General features: G+C 42.4%; 2 protein-coding genes across 2 annotated transcripts in view; one reads left to right on the top strand and one right to left on the bottom strand.

Moving 5' to 3' along the window:
• Positions 1-19,694, bottom strand: part of LOC104928802 (E3 ubiquitin-protein ligase TRIM38) — an 899,066-nt gene that overhangs the window by 439,954 nt on the left and 439,418 nt on the right. The window lies entirely within an intron of this gene.
• The window catches only part of snd1 (staphylococcal nuclease and tudor domain containing 1), a 159,661-nt gene that overhangs the window by 111,107 nt on the left and 28,860 nt on the right, over positions 1-19,694 (top strand). The window contains exon 18 of the mRNA XM_019273145.2: positions 10,276-10,417. Within this exon, the coding sequence (XP_019128690.2) occupies positions 10,276-10,417 (142 nt within the window). The remainder of the gene's footprint in view (positions 1-10,275; positions 10,418-19,694) is intronic.

Raw genomic sequence — 19,694 nt, 5'->3', positions numbered from 1 at the left:
GATGCGGCCACGGGTCGGATTCGTACCCTGGGCTGCTGCGGCAAGGACTGAGCCTTTGTACATGGGGCAGCTGCTCTACCAACTAAGCTAAACAACACCCTTGAGAGATTTTTTTTATTTTGATGAATTCTTGAGCATCTTCTCGAGTAATTTAGGTCGTTCCATTTTTACTGTGTTCAATCTCCTAGTTGGCTAGCCTGCAGAAAACACTCTAAATCTAGAGAATGGGACCACTCTGCTAGTTTTGCAAGTGTGTTTTTGTGCATTTCACAGAGTCGCTCTCTTCCCCTCGCTCTCTCATGCCTTAGGGAGAGACAGACAGTTACATAAACAGGCTCTCGTCATCACTGCGCTTCCGATTCCCGCTGTCGTACCAGTCTCTCTCAGCCCCCTTCTCTCTTTTACTGTCCCCCCACATTGCTTTCCCATCCCGCTTGTTCCTGCTACTTCCTCTGTGGAAGTGCAAGTCTAAGCTTTAATGTTACTTTTTGTGCAGAATTTGGATATTCAGTGGTTGAGATAATTGACACTTGTGTCACTGTTATAATAAAATTATATAGAATGATACCTCAGTCCCAACAGGAAATAGAATATGCTTTGCAAGTAAGTTTCAAACACGCTGAGCTATGCCTATGCGTTCACTTCTTTACTGCTGTGGTGCACTGCAAGGCCATGTGGTCACCAGGTCAGGCCTCCCAGCTTCTTTTTCTCCAGATCCATCAATGAAATCAAAGAATTAAGCATCGAATCCCTGTGACCCATCTCCAAGTATTGATGCGATCAATTGTAAAACTGATTTTAAAAAAATAAAAATGTTTTGATGCTATAGTTAGTTTGGGTTTGTCCTCAGGCACACTTAGATGATAAGAGCAACTGATTCGTTTAGTTGTTTCCCAACCTGGAACAGCAGCTTTTCACACCAGACTTCTGAAGCAAATGGAAAGCGATTCAGAGACATCAAGAGGCTTTACCCCTGATGTGATAATATTGCCATCCTGCCTCCTCCCTCCTCGCCTCTCTCCCTTCTGTTTTCCATCGCCGCTCCTCACCATCGCCAGATCCATATTAACCTCTCTGTCACTCTGTTATCCCGTATCTCTCCCGTTCCCTTAATCCCCCACCAGCTCTGCCTCTTTTTTTTATTATTTTTTCTCTTTCTAAAATGGAAAGAGCACAGAGAGAGTGGGAGAACAATGGAGTGGTAGGTGAGATCGTAGAGAGAGAGAGAGAGAGAAAAATCATCAGGAGTCCTCTACGGGAAAAAGGGGGAAGGAGGAGATAACGCCACTCTGGAAAGCTAGTCGTCATGGCAACACGGTGGCAACCCGGGACAGACTAGCCTGTTAATTAAAAAGTTGATTAATTGCCTTTTAATTGCATACTTATACATTGTAACATTGAGGTAGTCCTATTTCTTAATCACACTACTTTGTACGCGCTCTTTTCTTTCCTCTTCTTGTTACTTTAAGCTCTTCTATAATTTTCAGTGATCAGGCAGAGTGCGTGCTCTCACGGACAATAATCCGCTTGAGTTGATAAATATATCTTATAGAGGACAGAGGATGAAAGGAAACAACAAGAGGGCAGGAGGGACAGGGGGTGGGCTAGAATGCCGTGCGTTCATTGTTAATTTCAGCCCACTTTTTATCCTGCATGCTGTTTCGTAAGGTGGGCGTATTTATCAAAAAACAACAGAACTTTACCCATTTGACATCGAGGTCATCAAGCACGGCTGTTGAAGCGGCAATCAATGCAGAATAAATGTGAAGGATGAAGGCAAGAGGGGCTAACTGGTAGATCACATGCACAAATGCGAAATCAGTGTAGGACAAACAAACATCGTAATCAAGCACAAATCAAGCAAACTTGTAAATAAGTGCTCGTGTCTCTGCACAACCCTCCGAGCGGCATCTCATTTTTTTATCAAGGTTATTATGATACACAATCAGAGTGTTTTTCTTGACTGCAGCTTAATAATTTTGCCTTTTCTGTCTGTTTTTTTTTTTTTTTTTTTTTTTTTTTTTTTTCCACGCCTCTCTGTCTGTCTATGCCATTTGAACACACCATGCAGCTGGCCGGCTTTAATTGCATGCTTATTCCCCAGCGATGCTTTTGTTTTGCTCTGCTCTGATGACGTCTCGCTCGGCTTGATCATCTTTTAATGACCGCGGATAGACACACTTCGGTTTGAGGAAGAGGAGGAGGAAAAAAAAGAAAAGAAAAAAAGCAGCAGCCTACTTGACATACGGCTCCATATGCTGGAGTGACTGCCTCCAGGGACGATCTGTGTGGTTTTGTGTGTGTGATCTGTGAGCAATGCCTGGTTTGTACTCGCAGCCTTCTGGTTTTCGATACCAGCTGAGCAGGGTGGCACCCATGAGGAAGGTGGCACAGGTGTGTGTGTTTGTGTGTGTGTCTGTGTGCGTGCTCATATCGCCCTGGTTACATATGCATCTACATTTCCTGTTTCCATGGTAACACCATGCCCACCTCCCTCCACAACACTAATCTGTTAGGTGCAAGTTAGTGCTCGTTTTTTAATTTTACACTTTTGATGTTTTTAGTGGATTTCTTTGTGTCGACATTTCATGTTTTGCTTTTAGTTTCTCGTCTTTTATCGTCTGCTCTAGAAAGGCGCTGCGTGGACAAACTTGCTTGTATCTATCCCAACACACACACACACACACACACACACACACACACACACACACGTACGTCTAAGTGGATCAATTTGTGCCAATTTAAAAAGTGTAACAAGTTGCCACCACGATAGCCTTAGGTTGTTTCCACACCCTCGACCGTCGTGTGTGTGTGGGGGGTATGTGTGGCAGCATAAGGGGGGGGGTCATATTAGCCGTGTAAGCTGGGTTGAGTAGCCCCGCCGCCTGCCTGCCGCCTCTGTGATGGGAGAACATCTGTTGGCTGTGATATGAAGCTAGGGAGTATCTCTTTCTCTCTTCTTCTCCCTCTCTCTCTCTCTCGTCCCCGTTTCTGTTATGAATTCCCCAGCTGCTCGGCTCCCTCCCTTCACCTAAAAACCCTGTCCCGCGCCACCTGTGCAGTTTTAATGCATAATTTATCTGCTAAGTAACCACATCTGAGAGACTCATCCCTCCGTCCCCCTCCTGCTTTCCCTCTCTCCCCTTAGTGTTTGGCTTTGGGACGTGAAAGTGGACACCTATTTTCTAATATTCTTATTTAAGAGGATTAGGATTGATTGGGTTCCAGTGGTGGGCAGTTTATCCAAGAGCTGAAATCCACAGTCAGTGGAGTCTTTTTCTGTCATTGGCTAAAGTCAGAACCCAGAAACTTTGCATGGACCTTGCAATCCAAATCCACAATTTTTTTTCTTGCTGCTTCAAAGAGTTGATTGCAAAATATTATTTTATTATACAGATAAAATTTGTTATATGAAAAGAATTCGCTCTGGCTCTTGTGTGTTTTGATGCGTGATTTCAGTTTTTACAGCTTATCAAATAGGCCTGTGTGCAGCTGACATGTTTTGTTACCGTGTCCACCTGTGTGGCCTTGCAGGCTCATAAGCAGCCATAGTGTATTAGCCCACTGTGTCTGGAATGATGACGCTACCACGTCATAGCTCAACCAGGACCGCTTCTTCTCAAGGCCACGTGTGTCTGTGCACATAGCTTGTGTGTGTTTAGCCCAGTCTATATGTTTTACGACGCAAGGCCACCATTCATTAAATCTGAATATGAGGAGGGAAGGAATGACATGGGAGCTTGTGCACACCACTATTCCTGTAAATCAGCTCTCCTTCCACTTCCACAGCCACCACGACAAGGTGAGCGATCAGGGTTAATGTACCATCAACAACCCCTCTTAACCTTGGAAGCCTTTTAGGGCCAAGTTGGTTGCATTGGGTTAATGTCTTTTCGCTTTACTGTACAAGAGCCATTGGGCCACCCTGACACCTGTCACTCAACCCACTGTCCAATCAGGATCAATAAAGACAACTTTTCCTCCCCGTGTGGAGGTTATGCAATGTGATTTGAGGGTTGTCAAGAGAACTGAAGTGGCCTCTGGTCTGTTGTGTCACATACAGTCGATAAACCGAATTGGGGGAAGGGGACCTGGTATTCTGTCAGTCAGTCAGTCAAGCTGTGTGGTACCTTTTATCAGCTCCGAGGATTTACCTGACACCAATGTCTCGTCACATCAGTTATTGGCAGGGAGTCAAATTGGTTTGAAAAGCCGGGGTTGAAAAGGGGACCATATGCACTTAGCAGCAAAGAGGCGGAAAGACGGGCTTCTTTTTCACCACTTTTGACAAAATGAACACATGAAAATATATTCCTGTGCTTTTTTTATTTTCTAAAAGGTTGTTTTCACACTGACAGCCCCTTATAACGTCACATATAGTAAGCAATTGCAGCACTATCTGTATTCATAAATACATCCATTTATCGCCCATTAACCTTTCACCTGTTTATCAAGGGCAGAGTGTAAAATAGAGTTGTTTCAGGTACTGATTGAAGTTTTACAGTGTACTCCCCCTGCACACTTGAAATATGGTGATTTTGGCTAAAGTAAATAAACTCGTATGCTCATATACTTGAAAATCTCATTATTTGACATGAAGAGGATTAGCGTAACCATAGAAGCTGTGATATGGCAGATTGGCCCTGGGTGAAACAATTAGTCAGTCCTGTTGATCATTCTCTGCCTCTAATGGTTTAGTCAATACAGACAACATCATCAAGCACCAGGAAATCCAGGGTCGTCCACCTTTCTTCCATGCCAACCTGTCTCGCCCATTAACACGACTCGGATGCAGATTTCTAATGAGCTCTTTCTCATTTTGTATGCCAATCAAATTCTTTCCCGGAGCTCGCTGTAATTTATCGTAACACCGTTTGTATGTATTGTCATGGAGCGATGCTAAAACGGAACATAACTGCAACAACTTCAGAGTGAGCGTTGTACTAAATTGAGTACCAGAGGGACTGGATTTCCAGCAAAAAGAGTTCAGGCGGTGTTTAACTTTTTATTTAAATATGCATCCTTTGAGTGATATCGAGTTCTTCCCTTTGATACCATCTGTATTTATTGTTTGTGTGAATGAAGGTCACCCACCTAGCATCTAAATAAAATGAATCAGAAAAAAATGTGGTCCCTTTTGTATTCTTATGTGTAGCTTGAAGCCTTTTGATGTGAGCTTCTAATAAAAGGCTACAAGTGAACACGGAGAGAGACCGAAAGAGAAAAAGGCGCCCTCAACTGAATTAATTAACCGTTCCCTCTAAAGGGAATTCATCAGGGATATAATAGGGGCAAAATTGATTTACAAAGTGCACTCCTATGAATAACATGCTACTATTGATTTCAATTGTTCTCCAATTCTGATTGGGTAATGAATTAACAATGAAACAATCTAAATTCCAATGTAGGAGGACGGCACTCTATATTATCCCGCTCGCATTAGTCCACACTTGAGCGCGTTTTTTTGCGACAGCTGCGTCGTTTCGGCGCTGCACAAGTTTGTGACGGGTTGCGAGAGGCTGAGCAACCTTGTCCACTGAGGTGTGTTTGAATCAGAGGGTAGGGACATATGCGTAGTGCAGCTGTCAACGTGTGAGTGCAGCGAAGACAGGTTAATGAGGGATTGTGAAGAAGGACTCTATTTAGAGTAGTGCTCATAATCTTTTCAAGGAGTGCTCTGCACCGAGTGTGTCAAATGAATCATAGATGGGGTGTAACGTGTTCTTGATTTCATCGGAAAGCAATGTTTTCTCAAATCATAGAAAACCATTTTTTTTACAGTTTTAATTAATTATTTAGAAACTTGTAAACCAAACTTAAGTATTTGAGGTATGAACCAATTTAATTAACTATTGTGCAAATGTTTCACTTAACATTTGCCTGCGAACAACGTGCATAAGATGTATTTTAGGCAGCGGCAGCATTTTTGGACTGTACTCGCACATACACACTGCTAGAATTGACACACTGCCACCTTTAATCAGTGTTCAAACCAGCCTTCACCCCCTCGTTCTGGCACGACGTGTGTGTTCAGTCATTCGTCTCCCCGCGTATTCGTCCACCTGTGCTCGCATGTGTGAATGTACAAATGTAGCACAGTTGCTCGGTCTTTCTCGGCTGCCGCGCTCTTCGTCAAATTAAAGAAATATTCAGACAAATCAACACTAAGCTAATCAGCAACCCACTTAACTCTCCAAAGCAGAGCTGCACTTACCAACTGTGTGAGAGAGCTACTCTTCCATCAGAAAAGTATCTGCTCTGCCAGGCTGGGAAATTAGGACTCGCCACCAGTGAACTGCTGTAAAAATGTGTCTGTAACCAGGTATTTCTTCTTCAGGGCTCGGCATTTGGCATCCAACTCTCACTTGTTTAAGGCTGTTAAAAGTTAACTGATGTCTTAGAAAGTTTGTCATATCTATAAACAGAAAATACATTTCAGTTTGTTAGCTGAATCTTTTTTATTATTATTATTGTGGCGTTGTTGAAAAAAAGGATAATCGGATGATAAAGAGATGAACTGAAGCAGAGAGATCATTTAGGTTTAGTAAGAGAAAAGGGATCGGAGGAATAGAAGATCAAGAGAATGAAAGGTAGAAGAGAAGAAAAGTAGACAGATTGTAAAAATGGAAATGGGGAAGCTGGGCCTAATCCTCACCGCACATGCTTCAACACTTCTTTCGGCCTTTTTCATGGTGGTTCAGATAGTCGCCATGTGCAGTGACAGAGCAGCGCTTGCCTCATCATCACATTATCCCACTGGACTCACTTGGGTGTAAGCGTGCTTTGTCATTCAGGAGTTGTGAAGGTCAGCCTAACCTGCCATCTCTCTCCGACTGGCCTCCATTATTAGGACTTGTTGTCCTTTCAGCCTGAGCTTAATGGCCTGCCGCTTTTTCCTTTTCCCCCATCTTTCTATCGCTCCCTTCTCTTCCCTCCCCCCACTCGCTCTCTCCCTCTTTCATTGTCTCTGGCAGCTTGGTGGCTCTAGCGTCTGGCTGCAGTTGTAGAGCAGCAGCAGCAGCAGAAGCAGCAGTCACATACCTGCATTCAAGTGGAACAAACAGGATGGTTGGCTGCTCACGGGAAGGTCATCAGCCCCGGGCACAGCGTGTGCGCGCGTGTGCGTGTATCTTTGCATTTATTTGTACTTTAAAAAGAGATAAAGCTCCATAGTGTTTCTAATAGTGCATAGAGCAAAACAAACATTTATCTTGAGATAACCACAGCGTAAACATTTTAACTCAACACAACTTAGGGTTAATATGCACCTCCTATGGTGCGTTTATACAGGAGTTTTTTTAGTCGTCCTGCCATACTCGTACTGGTGAACAGATATGCTTCTATTTTAATCATTTCAGGCTGCGACCTGCAGCATATCTTTACGCTTCGAGTCTACTTCTGTCTGTTTTTTTTTATAGCTTATAACTACAGTAATTGGGTGTTGGGCTCAAAGCACGCTGCCCAAATGTGAATAACCTATACAGTATGTTTTCTGAATGCATCCGGTGTAGACAGAGAAGAAGCAGCATCATCTTACACATGATGTTATCTCCAATTTACACAAATGCAGCTATAAAGAGTAGAAGACCCAGCCAGGATGATTTTTTTTCATTGTCATCGTGCTTTCATCGCGAAAGCAGCATCAGAGTTGCGACAATTGCGGAAAGATAACTTTTTGCAAATGTCCAGTAGGTTAACAACTCGGAACAAACAATTACGTCGGTTGAGAACAGAGGACAAAGAGACCACAGTTGGCCTTGACTACAAAATCAAGATTGAATGAGAGGCAACAGACTGCACTCTTGTTATCTTCAGCACTTTGAATGAGGAGGCGAATGTCTTTCTTTATCTGTATTCGTGCCGTCTATTGTCATTGCGGCATCCGCACTCAACACAAAGTCCGATGTCAAGAGGACGCCTCGTGCCTGTGTTTGGTGTCCAATCCCCACCCATAAGCCCACCCACTTGCCATCACCGTAAAGGTGCTGCAGTGATAGCAAGCAGGCTAATGAATGGTGACACTCTAATCTTTGTAATCCCTAATTGGTGCAGCGGGTTTGATTAAAAGCCACAGCGTGTCAGCTCGATTGTAATGTGGTTAGCATGTTTAGTAGCAGTATTCCAGCATTTGTGATTGTGCATATAATGTGTCCACATATAGCTGTATATGAGCGTACTAATAATGCACATGGCTGTCTGATGCTGCAAAAAAAAAAAAGAAATAAAAATCCTGGTTGATCTCGGGGTTTACGAAGCGTGGCCGCATTTTCGGTCTTCATTAACCTTGCTTGCCCTCATTCCCCGGAATATCTACCTGTTTTCTTTCCTCCTTCCTTCCATCCTTTTTTTCCCCTTTGCTTCTCCAGGTTATTCCCTTTTTCTTTTCTTTTCTTTTTTCTTTTGTTAGCGGGTAGGCGGGGTAGCAACACTCAGGTCTTTGGTCAATTTTTTCATGACAGTTGGAAGCATTTCTTCCATGGTGATTAGGATTGGTTTTTTTTCTTACATAATTCATTCACGAATATATCTGTCGCTTACACACACACACACAGTTTACTCTTGCCACTCTACATCACCACATCAGTGAGGTAAAGGGATAATCTTGGCATGCTGAAGAGCCAGCGTGTTAAAAAGAAGAAGAAAAAAAGCCTCGGGTATGATTAACTAAGCCTTAACACTAGTGTAGCTCTGCAGATGAGCTAAGGCAGAGTGAACACTAAAACTAGCTAATCTAATTAGCCCGATGATACCATGCAGTTAAATAATTAGCCAGGATCTAATTGGCTAATATCACTGTGCTGTTAAAAAATTCCGCCGGCCTCTTTTCCTTCTCTTTCTGTAACCTTTAGAAGTAAACACTTCCCAAATAGCCTGCAGAAATGAACGGTAACAAGCTGTGTCGTGGCCGCTGCACAAGAAGTTGGAGCGGCGCGAAGCAGCTCGGTTGGACTTTTTGACTTTTGAGTTCCCTGCCCATCGTGACTCCTCAGCTCCTCTTCTCTGCGTCTCCAGCGTTTTATCTGCAGGGAGTTTATTAGCTCACTTTCATCCCGACCATACTGCGTCGGTGCACGTGCTCAGTACTATAATTGTACTTGAAGCTGTATACAAACACGCCGTATTCAGCCACCCCTTATTTCTTCTGCATCCCTCACTCCCCGTAAACACACACACATCTACACACATCTACTGACATCCATGGAGTTTCATACGTGGCCCAAGGCAAAGCACTTCTCCCTAATGAGCCTCCTGCCCTCTGTTTCTCCCGGGGAGCCGAAAGAGAACTAACCTTGATGCAAACATAGAAAGGATGTAACCTGCTTACACGCACTCTGTTATGCTCGTGAGAGACATCATTGACTACATTATTTCCCAAACCTGTGATGCTCTCAGCAACACCACATAGCAAACCTCAACCCTAATATTAACCTAATTCTTATTTTAAACCTAAAAGACTGAACCCTAAAATAGTTGTAAAGTTAAATAGGGAATGCTCACCAGAGCTCAAGGTGATATTTTCATACCACGTCTTTTGTCAAAGCCAAAGATACTCTACTATCTACTTTACTATCAGAAATGGCACATATGAGGAACTTGAACTAAGAAACTTAATAAAAAAAATTCTAACTAATTTATTAATGTATTGTTTTTGACTCTGTCTTATAGTCTCTGATGTTTTATTGTAAATTTTGACTGAACTTATATCTGGCTTCTTTTTACTATTAAAATTATTCATGACATCTATTATTACTTTCAAACTCATCAGTGGGGAATATTAGACCAGAGGATCAGTATATTACTTTTTCTATTATTACTCATATCTTCTGTTGACTGTCACATATGATCTTTATAATTATCTTATCTGAAATATATTTGGAGGGTCCATGGTGGTTCAGAAAGCTCTGGTAGAAACACACATGGTGGTTACATGAAGTTTTGCCCAAAATAATAAAGAAAAAGTTTATTTGATTTGCTCAAAGTGTCACGATGCCTGTCAGCAGAATATTATGGTTTCTTTCATTATTCCGGTGCTTATTAATATATGACTAAATCAGTCATCAGTGCAAAAGGTCTGAATCAGTATTATGTCTCAAGTGGATAGAAAGAAATATTTACAGCATATCTCAAGAACATTCACGTCATTAGTTTGGTCATGGTCTGCGACAGTCCATTGTTTCTATTTTCTCGAATTTTTTTACAAAGAATGATGTATGTTTTCCTTCCATTGCCATCATTGACCTGTCTCTGTCACCTGTCTGTGTGTGCGTATTATAGATCTGGGCCAATTACGAGGAGAAACCAGTCGAGGAGGTTGTGCATGTATCCGAGGAGAAGGAACGAGTGGCCAACTACAGAGCAGTATATGTCACCGAAATCAGCGACACCCTGCACTTCTACACCCAGGACGTAGAGACAGGTAACTTCTTCAACAACACAAAATTAGGCACAGAATACACATGCAGATGAAATGTGAATCTTGAACTCGCTGTATTCCTTCATGCTACAGTGATTATGCCATCATCCTACACAAAATACCACCATCGACACTCCACACAGGTGTGGGTGAGGGGCTCTCTCACTTTTTTATTCCCTTTTTAACACCACACTGACTTTATGAATGTCAATTATCTCTACCACTCTGACATTCACCTCATCCCTTGCTGCAGCATCCCTCCCACTAGCAGCGACAAAACAAAGAGCGTCCTACTTGTTATTACTGCTGAATGACGGGAATAAATCACACCATCCCCACTTGTCACTGGTGACAGGGGGGAGGAAAGGAGGGGAAAGTTGGGAGATGGGAAAACTAACAATCCCTGGTATTCCCGCATGGCTGCTCCTTCTGACAAGCTCTGTTTGTATCTGTGTGTGTTTGGTGCTGGGTAACGGTTCATCTTTCAGGTAGTATACTTAATGGGCCATCCCTTGCAATATCAAAATCAAGGTGTGTGTGTGTATATGTGTACATATGTATCTATGTTTAATTCTAAGTGCATAAACACAGCAGTTTGTTGTCAGTAAGTTTTCCAAGAGAGCCACACACAAGTGCAGACATATCTTACCCTTAGGCTGCAATTCCCTCATCATACACTTTTACCACTATCAGTGTTACACATAATAAAAGATTAGCATTCTCTTTTCGGAAGTAACTTTTAATAAATACAGGTGTATTGGCCTTTACCATAGTATGTGTAGAGTGTTAGAGTTTAGTCCAACATCTCCTTGACGTCTCGGATTTTGTCACTTAATTGTTGTTTTACAAAAATCACACGTTCAGAAACACACAATTACGCCGAAAAACCTGCATTCACAAACTGGCTGGAACAGATCTGAAACCTTCGTGCCAATTGCCGTCCCTTCATCGTTTGCCAGTTTGTGTGCGGGTGCGGTGCACGACGGTGGAGGACTTCCTCTCGGAGCCGCCTCCCCACATCTGGCAGTCGACTGTCAGAGGCCATGAAATTGACTTTGGCCACCTCTTAATTTGCCTCACTGCTGTAATTAATTAATTAGCCTCCATTTTCTGCCAATCTGAGCCCGAGCATCACTCACACCATAATAATCCAATCACATAGCCGTGTGGGAAGCATTTGTTCTTTCGAAGACCCCTGCCTTTTTTCCCCCCTTCCTTTTGAGACCTCTAGGTGTTACGAGGTGTGCCACAAACAATCTGCTATTCATCTTCTTGCCATGGGGTGTAGATTCAAATCTAAAGTCGCTTACACCTCCTCTGGCTACTTGTGCTACACTCCCCTGCAAGTCAGGAGTGATGCTGAGGTTATGTGCAAGGTTTTATCAATGATAGATATCATGTTTGACTGGGCATGGGGCCTGAATGTGCAATACATGGCACATGTCAACCTGAAGCTAGGGTTATTGTCTTCAGCGTTTACTGTCAGCAGGGAAAGCTGTAAACCAATATGTGTGTGTACACATGTACAGTATATAAGAGTTCTGGGGAAGCCACAATCTGCAAAGCATTTACAACTTTTCTTTCTTTTTCTTTTTTTTTTAGTCAGTAGAAACTTAAGTGTTGCATTTAAAGAAATTGTACACAAACTGCATTTTTATATTGCTGCTCTCAGTGTATTTTGACAGGAGAGCTGTGAGTTATTTAATCTCCTCTCATATAAAGGCTTGATTTTTAGATGATCCAGCAATGCTGGGGCCTTTTTATTTATTTATTTTTTCCTTTTAATTGGGCCGTGTTCTTCCACCAAGAGGCTTATGTGTTAGTTTAAAAAAAAAAATGTTATTCTCAGCAGGGAGGTAAAACCTGACCGGTCCTCACCTCCTGCCTCCCTCTCCTCATCTCCCTCTATATCACGTTGTTTTCCCCCTCCCCGCCTTCCTCCATCTCTTTTTCTCCCATGGTCTCTTTCATTTTCGCTGACGCTTCCTCAAAGCTACATTAAGTCATACCAGCCCCTTGAAGAGCACATCAAAGTGTTAGGGCCTGTAAAATCATACAAGCTGAGTGCTTTGCAATATCATTACATGTTTCGCCCCCTCCACCACCATCTGGCCCCTTCCCTCTCCCCCAATTTCTGAAGTGAAGGAATTTATATACCCAGATAAGCTTGGAAGGCGGAGGCTGAATTTCATAAATATGCTTATGATTGCAACTGATGACAACATAACGCATAAAGAATAAGGTGCTTAGAATGTGCCACTGTCTATCTTCCGAAGCCTAAACCATGTGGAATTGTATGTATTATGAGTGTTTGCATCGTATGTGTGCAGCACTTTGGCCAATTAACCTCTAAACATTTGTTTTTGTTCCGTGTCAATGACTTGACAGACGTGATTTGCTAAAACTGCACGAGACGGATTAATACTGTGAACATCACTGCAGTTTCATATAATACAGTGGCAGTGTGTGACCTCTGACACTTAGAATTGTGATGTTTTTGTTGAAGTATTGCAGTAGTTATGCAGCTCAAAAGGTCACCCTCCTTGTATATATCACCATTCCACACGGCTAATTTTAATTGCAGTTCGCACATTATGCTACAAGTTGGATTGGTCACTAACACACCCAGCCATTTTCTCCCCTTCTATTATAATTTTATTGGCTCAGATCAGAGTTCAGTCAGTGTTTTTGGCACAGAGTACTCCTTCACCTGGTCCATCTCCCTCCTGATTTTCAGTTCGGAAGCCAGGAACGAGCCTCTTTGGAAATAACTCGAACGAGACAATAAAACTATACTGCCACGGCTTTGCTTCTGACGTTGTAATGATGATAGGTGTGAGCCCATTCACTTAACTTCAACAATCCACAACTTTTTATTGTGGGTGTAAAACGAATCATGAAAGTAAGTGTATTTATAGAAACAAAAAATGATTAAAATACAGCTGGGACTGCCAGAGAAAGTCATTTTTCTGTCTGCAGTTAAGCACCCATTTGTTTCAATCGTTGCTTCGGTGAGATAAGAAGAACGTAATTGATTCAATGCAGGAAAATTAAAGTGTCGCCGCAGCCAGAAAATACCAAAAAAAAAGCAGTGAAATATTTCAGGTACCGGTATGATAAAAACAATAAAGCATATGAGGGAGGGAGTGTTCTTAAAATACATTTCTTTTTAAAATGTACCCCAGTGAGAATGGGATATGGTAGATTGGGTCAGGTGTGTGTGTGTGTAGAGGAGACAACAAAAGAATAATATAAGACCTTAAAATTGATAGAAGCATAAACAGTTTGAGGCAGATAGCAGATGATTGTGAAATGTAGTAATAATGAGCAGTCCAGTAGAGCAAAGGTACCAGATGTTGTAAATAGAAAACAGTAAGTGGACAGTACATCTGTTCCAGTGGAAGAAGTGTAACCTTCCTGTTTTTATACCATTTTATATAGATGCTGATTCTGAACCATACAGCTGCTACCGCATACAGTATGTAGGCCCATGAAATAATCTTTATGCTCTTATCTTCTAAGTGATTCCCATATTTTGTGGAGAAAATGCAATTTGTAATATCTTTTATTCTCCGGGGGGTCGTGAGCGCTCTGCATTTTACCCCCCTTTCCCATTTTAATTATTCACATTTAATTACTCTAAAGTGTGGATTTTTTTCATATATGGATATCTTTACACAAGCTTGATAAGTGATTAATTTCACGTTAGGAATGGGGTTTTTTTCCAAGTCACTGAGAAGCTTGAGGGATTGCACTCTTTAATCCTCGGTTTATTTAAAGGGTCTTTATCTGTTGCTGTATGCGTTTATCTCTCATTGTCTCACTTTTCTCCACCGCTCACGGTGTCTTTTTTTTTTCGTATTGCTTTCTCTTTTCGCTCCCCATTTTCCTTGTGTGTGTTGCTCTCTCCGGAGGCTATATGTAATTACTGTCAGAGGGGGACCTGCATAGATCTTTGTGACCTTGGACACTAAAAGACAGAGGCCACTCCAGGCATACTGGGAGGAAGTGACTCTGTGCTGTACACTATTGTTGCTTTGCCACTATGCTGGAAAGTCAACATAATTAAAAACTTGCTAAATATAACCCTGAAGTCTTTATGGGTGCATAGCTGTAATGGCTGCAACCAGTGTGTTGGATCTTCTGCCAATTTTGTAATCATACACAAAGTACTGCAGCATCAGTTTCCCTGAAAGCTCATAAGGTGCGCCCCATTACTATAGTACATACAAGTAAGGGAAGGTTTCGAATGAGCTAGAGTTACACAGATATATCTTGTCGCATATGTAACAAATCATTGCTGCAAAGAAATACCAGAGTTATGTGGAGATTATTTAGAAACACAAGGAGTTTTTCAAATGTACAAAATAAAAAAATCCCCAAAAAGTACTCAGACATAAGTCAGGTTGACGTTAGAGATCATTTTTGACCTTGGAAATCAAACTAGGACAAAAGAAGTTTTAACTCGAGGTCCGCTTACCAGCTATTGCTTCAGCTTCTGACTACATTTCATGGTCCTTAATGGTTGGATTTTGCTCATTTGTCATAGAAACAGTTTGTTGGTCATCACATGACCTAAGGATGGAATTAATTATGCTATCGCAATGGCAGACAGTACTTCATACAGTATGCTTAGGAAGACCATGAGATGGTGTTGAAAGCTCTGGAAAAGCTAGTACAGAAAGTTGAGTTTGAGTTATGGGCAAAAACGCCATAATAAACTTGATTAAATCTGCTTGATTTCAGAGCTCTGGTTTGTTACAACACTCTGACAGGTTGCATCCAGGTTGCATGGGCCGTCCTGGCCTACAGACTGTATGTTTGGGCAACATTCCTACAGGGGTTATCTTTGCCCAACTAGCAGCCTCCTCCTGATTTGGACCTCGCTTTAGTTGTCACCTCCGTGGGATTGGATTGTTAGGGCCGGCCCCGATCCGACAACCACACATTTTCTGCCTACCACAAGCCTCAGCTGCAGCGCAGTTGGCGGTACATCCTGTCTGGTGCTTGTTTTCTGGCACCCATGCCGACTCATAATGAGTGGAGTCGTTCCCCCCAACCAGGTGCCACTCCGTCCACATTATTCACACTTCTACCTTTTACACACAGCAGCTGTTTATCACCTAATGATGCTGGACCCAGCTACTGATGGAGCAAGGCAGGCAGGGAGCTGTTCTCGCTTTGGCTACACTTCAAACCAGGCTCTTTTCTGTCTTTTGAAATTGAATACCATTAGTCTGAAATGTTTCAATCTTATTTTCAGTGGGCTTATTTTCTTTTCTGCCAATTAAGATTTCTCATATTAGCCCTCTTTATGTTGGCGTCCTCTTTAATGTATGCTTTCTCACAATATGGCATCTTCAGCCAATATGTCCTCCAGTGATCTGAGAGTATCACAGGATCCGTATCTTCCATTTCAGGTCCAATATTAAATAGAAGCAACTTGCCGCAGTAACACTCATATTCAGGGTGATGATGATTTCAATAAGAGGACATGAGAATTACTGTAGCATTTCATATTGATCAGGGTGAATGGCCCGCTAATTGGATGTCATGTCAAGGCAGCCAAGTGATGATTACTTTATACAATAGGGCCTAATAATAAAAAAAAAACAAGGGCGCACATTTAGAAATGGTACTCAGAACACTGCCTGCATGGTTTATTTTTCTTTTTTCCCTTTCGGATGAAACATCTTTCTGTGGCACTGTGGGCATCAAGCCAAAGTCAGTCAGGGGTGGAGATAATTAACTCCTACATCAGTGTGTTATGAAACGACTTTTTTTTCTTTTTTCTAAAGCATTTGAGAAAGTAATTTTTTTGTTAATCACGTCAGTTCTTTTTTTAAACCGTCCAATTAAAACAATGAAGTAAAGAAACTAATTGTGGATTGAGGGGGGAAAAAAATGAACTCACATTTCAGGCGATGGAGACAAAAGAAATGCAACAAAGTGCTAAATGTGACAATTGTATTAATGATTATGTTGGATAGTTTAATGGCCCCATCAAATTAAAGGAGAATGGCTTTAATTACTATACTGTTCTCCCAGTGTGGATGCAATCATCATATAGCTGAAGCTGTTTGTCTTTAGCACCGTATTAGTTTTAATTTTACATTCAGCCCGAATAAAATGTGTCGCCACCGCGGCTTTCTGCGAAGACTTTAACCGTGTGTATCTTTGTCCGTTCGTCTTTTATGTCTTATGTTTTATTCAACTGAAGGGCCTATCAGGCCTTGTTGTGGTGGCATTCGACAGTGACTAAAGTTAAGCAAGCAGGTGAATTGAAAGTTGCAGTAGACACAGAAGCCGATGCTGCTTCTGTTTTTCACTTTCTCAGCTCTCTGCCGCTGCAGCAGATGTAATATTTAGAGGTCAGACCCTGTCCGGAAGATCCCCCCCTCCTCCCAAGGCATTCATTATTAAATCAGATACGCAACTTAGTTTCTAAAAGGTCAGCGCACCTGTCGGTTTGAGCCGGGGTGCTTTTGATTTTCAGCTGGAAAAATAAGCATCTTCATTCGCGTTCTTCACTATCCTAGCGAGCATGATTTGCACTAATGTCAACTCCTTGGTCTATTACCTAAAGGCTGAATGGCTGAATGACACTTTTCGCAGTGGTGAGCCACTTACAGGCCCTCTCCCCCCCCAAATGTCGCACAGGGCCGTCTTATGCATATATTTGGACTCCTCACAATCAAAGCAGGGCATTAGCTGCAGTCAATGAGGCTCGACAGGTGGCAGAGAGAAGAGCAGGAGAGACTGATGCAAAAAGAGAGCCACAGATGCCGTCTCTGTTTAGATTTTTCAGTGATGGCTTTTCCAATTACAGAAACGGTAATTTGCTGTAAAAGGCTCCAGACTGCTGGGAAGGGTAGAATGGAACAGGGTAATTGGTGGTGGTGGTGATGGTGGTGGAGGGGGGTATCGCATGAGATATAATCCATATCACTCTCCAGTGGGAATGGAGCAGCATTAGTCAAGCAGGGGGATCATTTGTTTTTTATAGTGGCTTCCCTCAACGCTCGGCAGATGCTGACACCACTTTAAACATCACTCAGGAAGGGGGAGTAAATGGCCTTTCTCTTGTCTTAGCTCCCTCCTTGTCACAGTGTGTCTTCAGAAAGTGTACAAATATCCCTGGGTGAGCGGTGCTTCTTTGTTGACCAACCACAGGGGGCATAAGACTCATAGCAGCTGCGTGTGTGTGTGTGTGGGCGCTCGTACACACAAATGCAGGCCTCCCAAGCCAGAACATACTTTACCCAGCTTGTGTTTTTGTTGTTTGTCATCGCAGCTCTATTTACGTTTTTGAAGCGTTGCTTGCATGTCCTGAACCGCAGCCATTCCTCTACCTCCGGGCACAAAGCCCTGTCCACACCTAATGCATATTTAACACTCCAACCCTAACAGGTGAACAGACACACACACCGCTCTGTTCAGGGGCTGTGAATCTCTCAGATGGTCAGCGATGCACCGTCCATGTGTCCGCACAGTCTTTGACCCAGTCGGGCCAGGGCACGCAGCACAGGCTCTGCAGTATTTTATGAGACTGTTGATTCAAAAAGATGTTTGTGCGTCTGCTTCCAGTTTGACTCCGTCTCACTCCTCTAATGTTGCCTTCCTTTTTCCTTCCATAAATTATCATCAATTATAGGCAGGTTTATGTTTCCGGATCCTCTCCAGTCGCTTGTTTTCCTCGCAGGTGTCCTTTTCATAGACGCACACCACTTCGACGACTAATTCCTCCATTCTTGTAAGCGAGGAATTTAGAACGCTTTCATAAGCAACTATTGCTCTCCTGGCCTCTGCCTCTGTCATACTGTGATTATTTACCCTTCTGTGGTTTAATGGCTTTCGTAAACTGCTTAATAGAATTCAGTTCAGCCTTGGGATGCGTAGCAAAAGGGCACGATTCACCGTTTTCATTGGCTTTCTGTTCCCCCCCCTTGTCTCTGCTCACACACTGTGTGCCACAATATAATCAAATATGATCATAACCAACCTGTAAAATTGTTGTCAGTCTCTCTACCCTGTCTCTCTCTCCCCCCTTCCCCATTGTTTCCTTGTTTTTAAGCCTAATCGCTCCCTCACTCTGCACTGGGCATTCAGAATGTAATTATATATGATTTACAAACAGCTGCAGCCATAATGGTGTATAAACAAATTACAGAACGAGGGAGGAAAAAAAACAACAGACGAATAAAAGAGATGAAGACAGAGAGAAATTGGCCAGCATCAGATGCAGTCAGAGGTTTGGCTGCTTTTTGGATCATCGCTTTGGCTCTCCCTTCAACACAAAATGAGCACTCACGCTCGACATGGTTTACCCCTTCTGCACGCAGATATTTAGTTGTCTTTATGCCAACATTAAATAGGATTTTGCCTCCGTAATGCAGAGTGTCCAAGCTCCACTTCCCTTCCTAATGTTCGCGTTCATTCAGAATTTCACTGCGAATGCCGCACTTGCTCAGTCGACCCCAGAGGGCCCTAGAATATTTCAGAGTGATTCAGAGTCTTTTATAGTGAGGATCTGTGTGATTCCACATGCCTGCCTTTTCTGTATATCTTTGTGTTATCTGCATATTTACACAAATAATTTCCTGGCCACGCTTCTGTAGACGAGCACTCATCTGGACTTAAGCCTGCAAACATGGATGATGAGATTCGTAACCCCAAAGCCAGTTCACCCTTGCGAAGACACCTGCACAGTCAATTGAACCTATAAAATCCCAACAGAGAATAATGATAATGCATGAGGAAGACTCTGCATACTAAATCAAACACGGACTTGCAAGTTATAAAATATTCCCAATATTGTTTTGTCTACAATAAAAATATCTGGAGTTGTTGAAACTGTGAATCAAAATTCAAAAAGAAGCTTTTCATTCTATAAAGAAAATATGAAGCAGTCTGGGTTCATGTCAGTCACTGGGTGGACATGGATTGATTACTAAAGTGTGACTGGACTAGACTTGGAAGTAATTGGAGTGAATCTATGGGTCACAGCAGATCATAAATCATCTTGTTAAAATTGGTGATCCATAACACTGTCAGTGCCCTTTGAGTGCATAACCCTAACCGGAGCCTGTATAGAGTCCAGTATATCCCGACCATAAAGTATAGAAGTGTTCCACAGCGAGTCCGACTTTTCTTTTTTTAAATCAGCTTTTAGTGAGAAAGGAGAAATAACGTCGAAGGTAGAATTGGACAAAAATGAACTGCTGCACTAAACATCAGCTCGCTGGGGAAAATGAAGGCATCAGACTGTAGAGAGTTCATC

The sequence above is a fragment of the Larimichthys crocea genome, chromosome XX (assembly GCF_000972845.2).
Source record: "Larimichthys crocea isolate SSNF chromosome XX, L_crocea_2.0, whole genome shotgun sequence".
In the NCBI taxonomy this organism is placed as follows: Eukaryota; Metazoa; Chordata; class Actinopteri; family Sciaenidae; genus Larimichthys; species Larimichthys crocea.
This window is presented reverse-complemented; position numbering and strand designations above follow the sequence as displayed.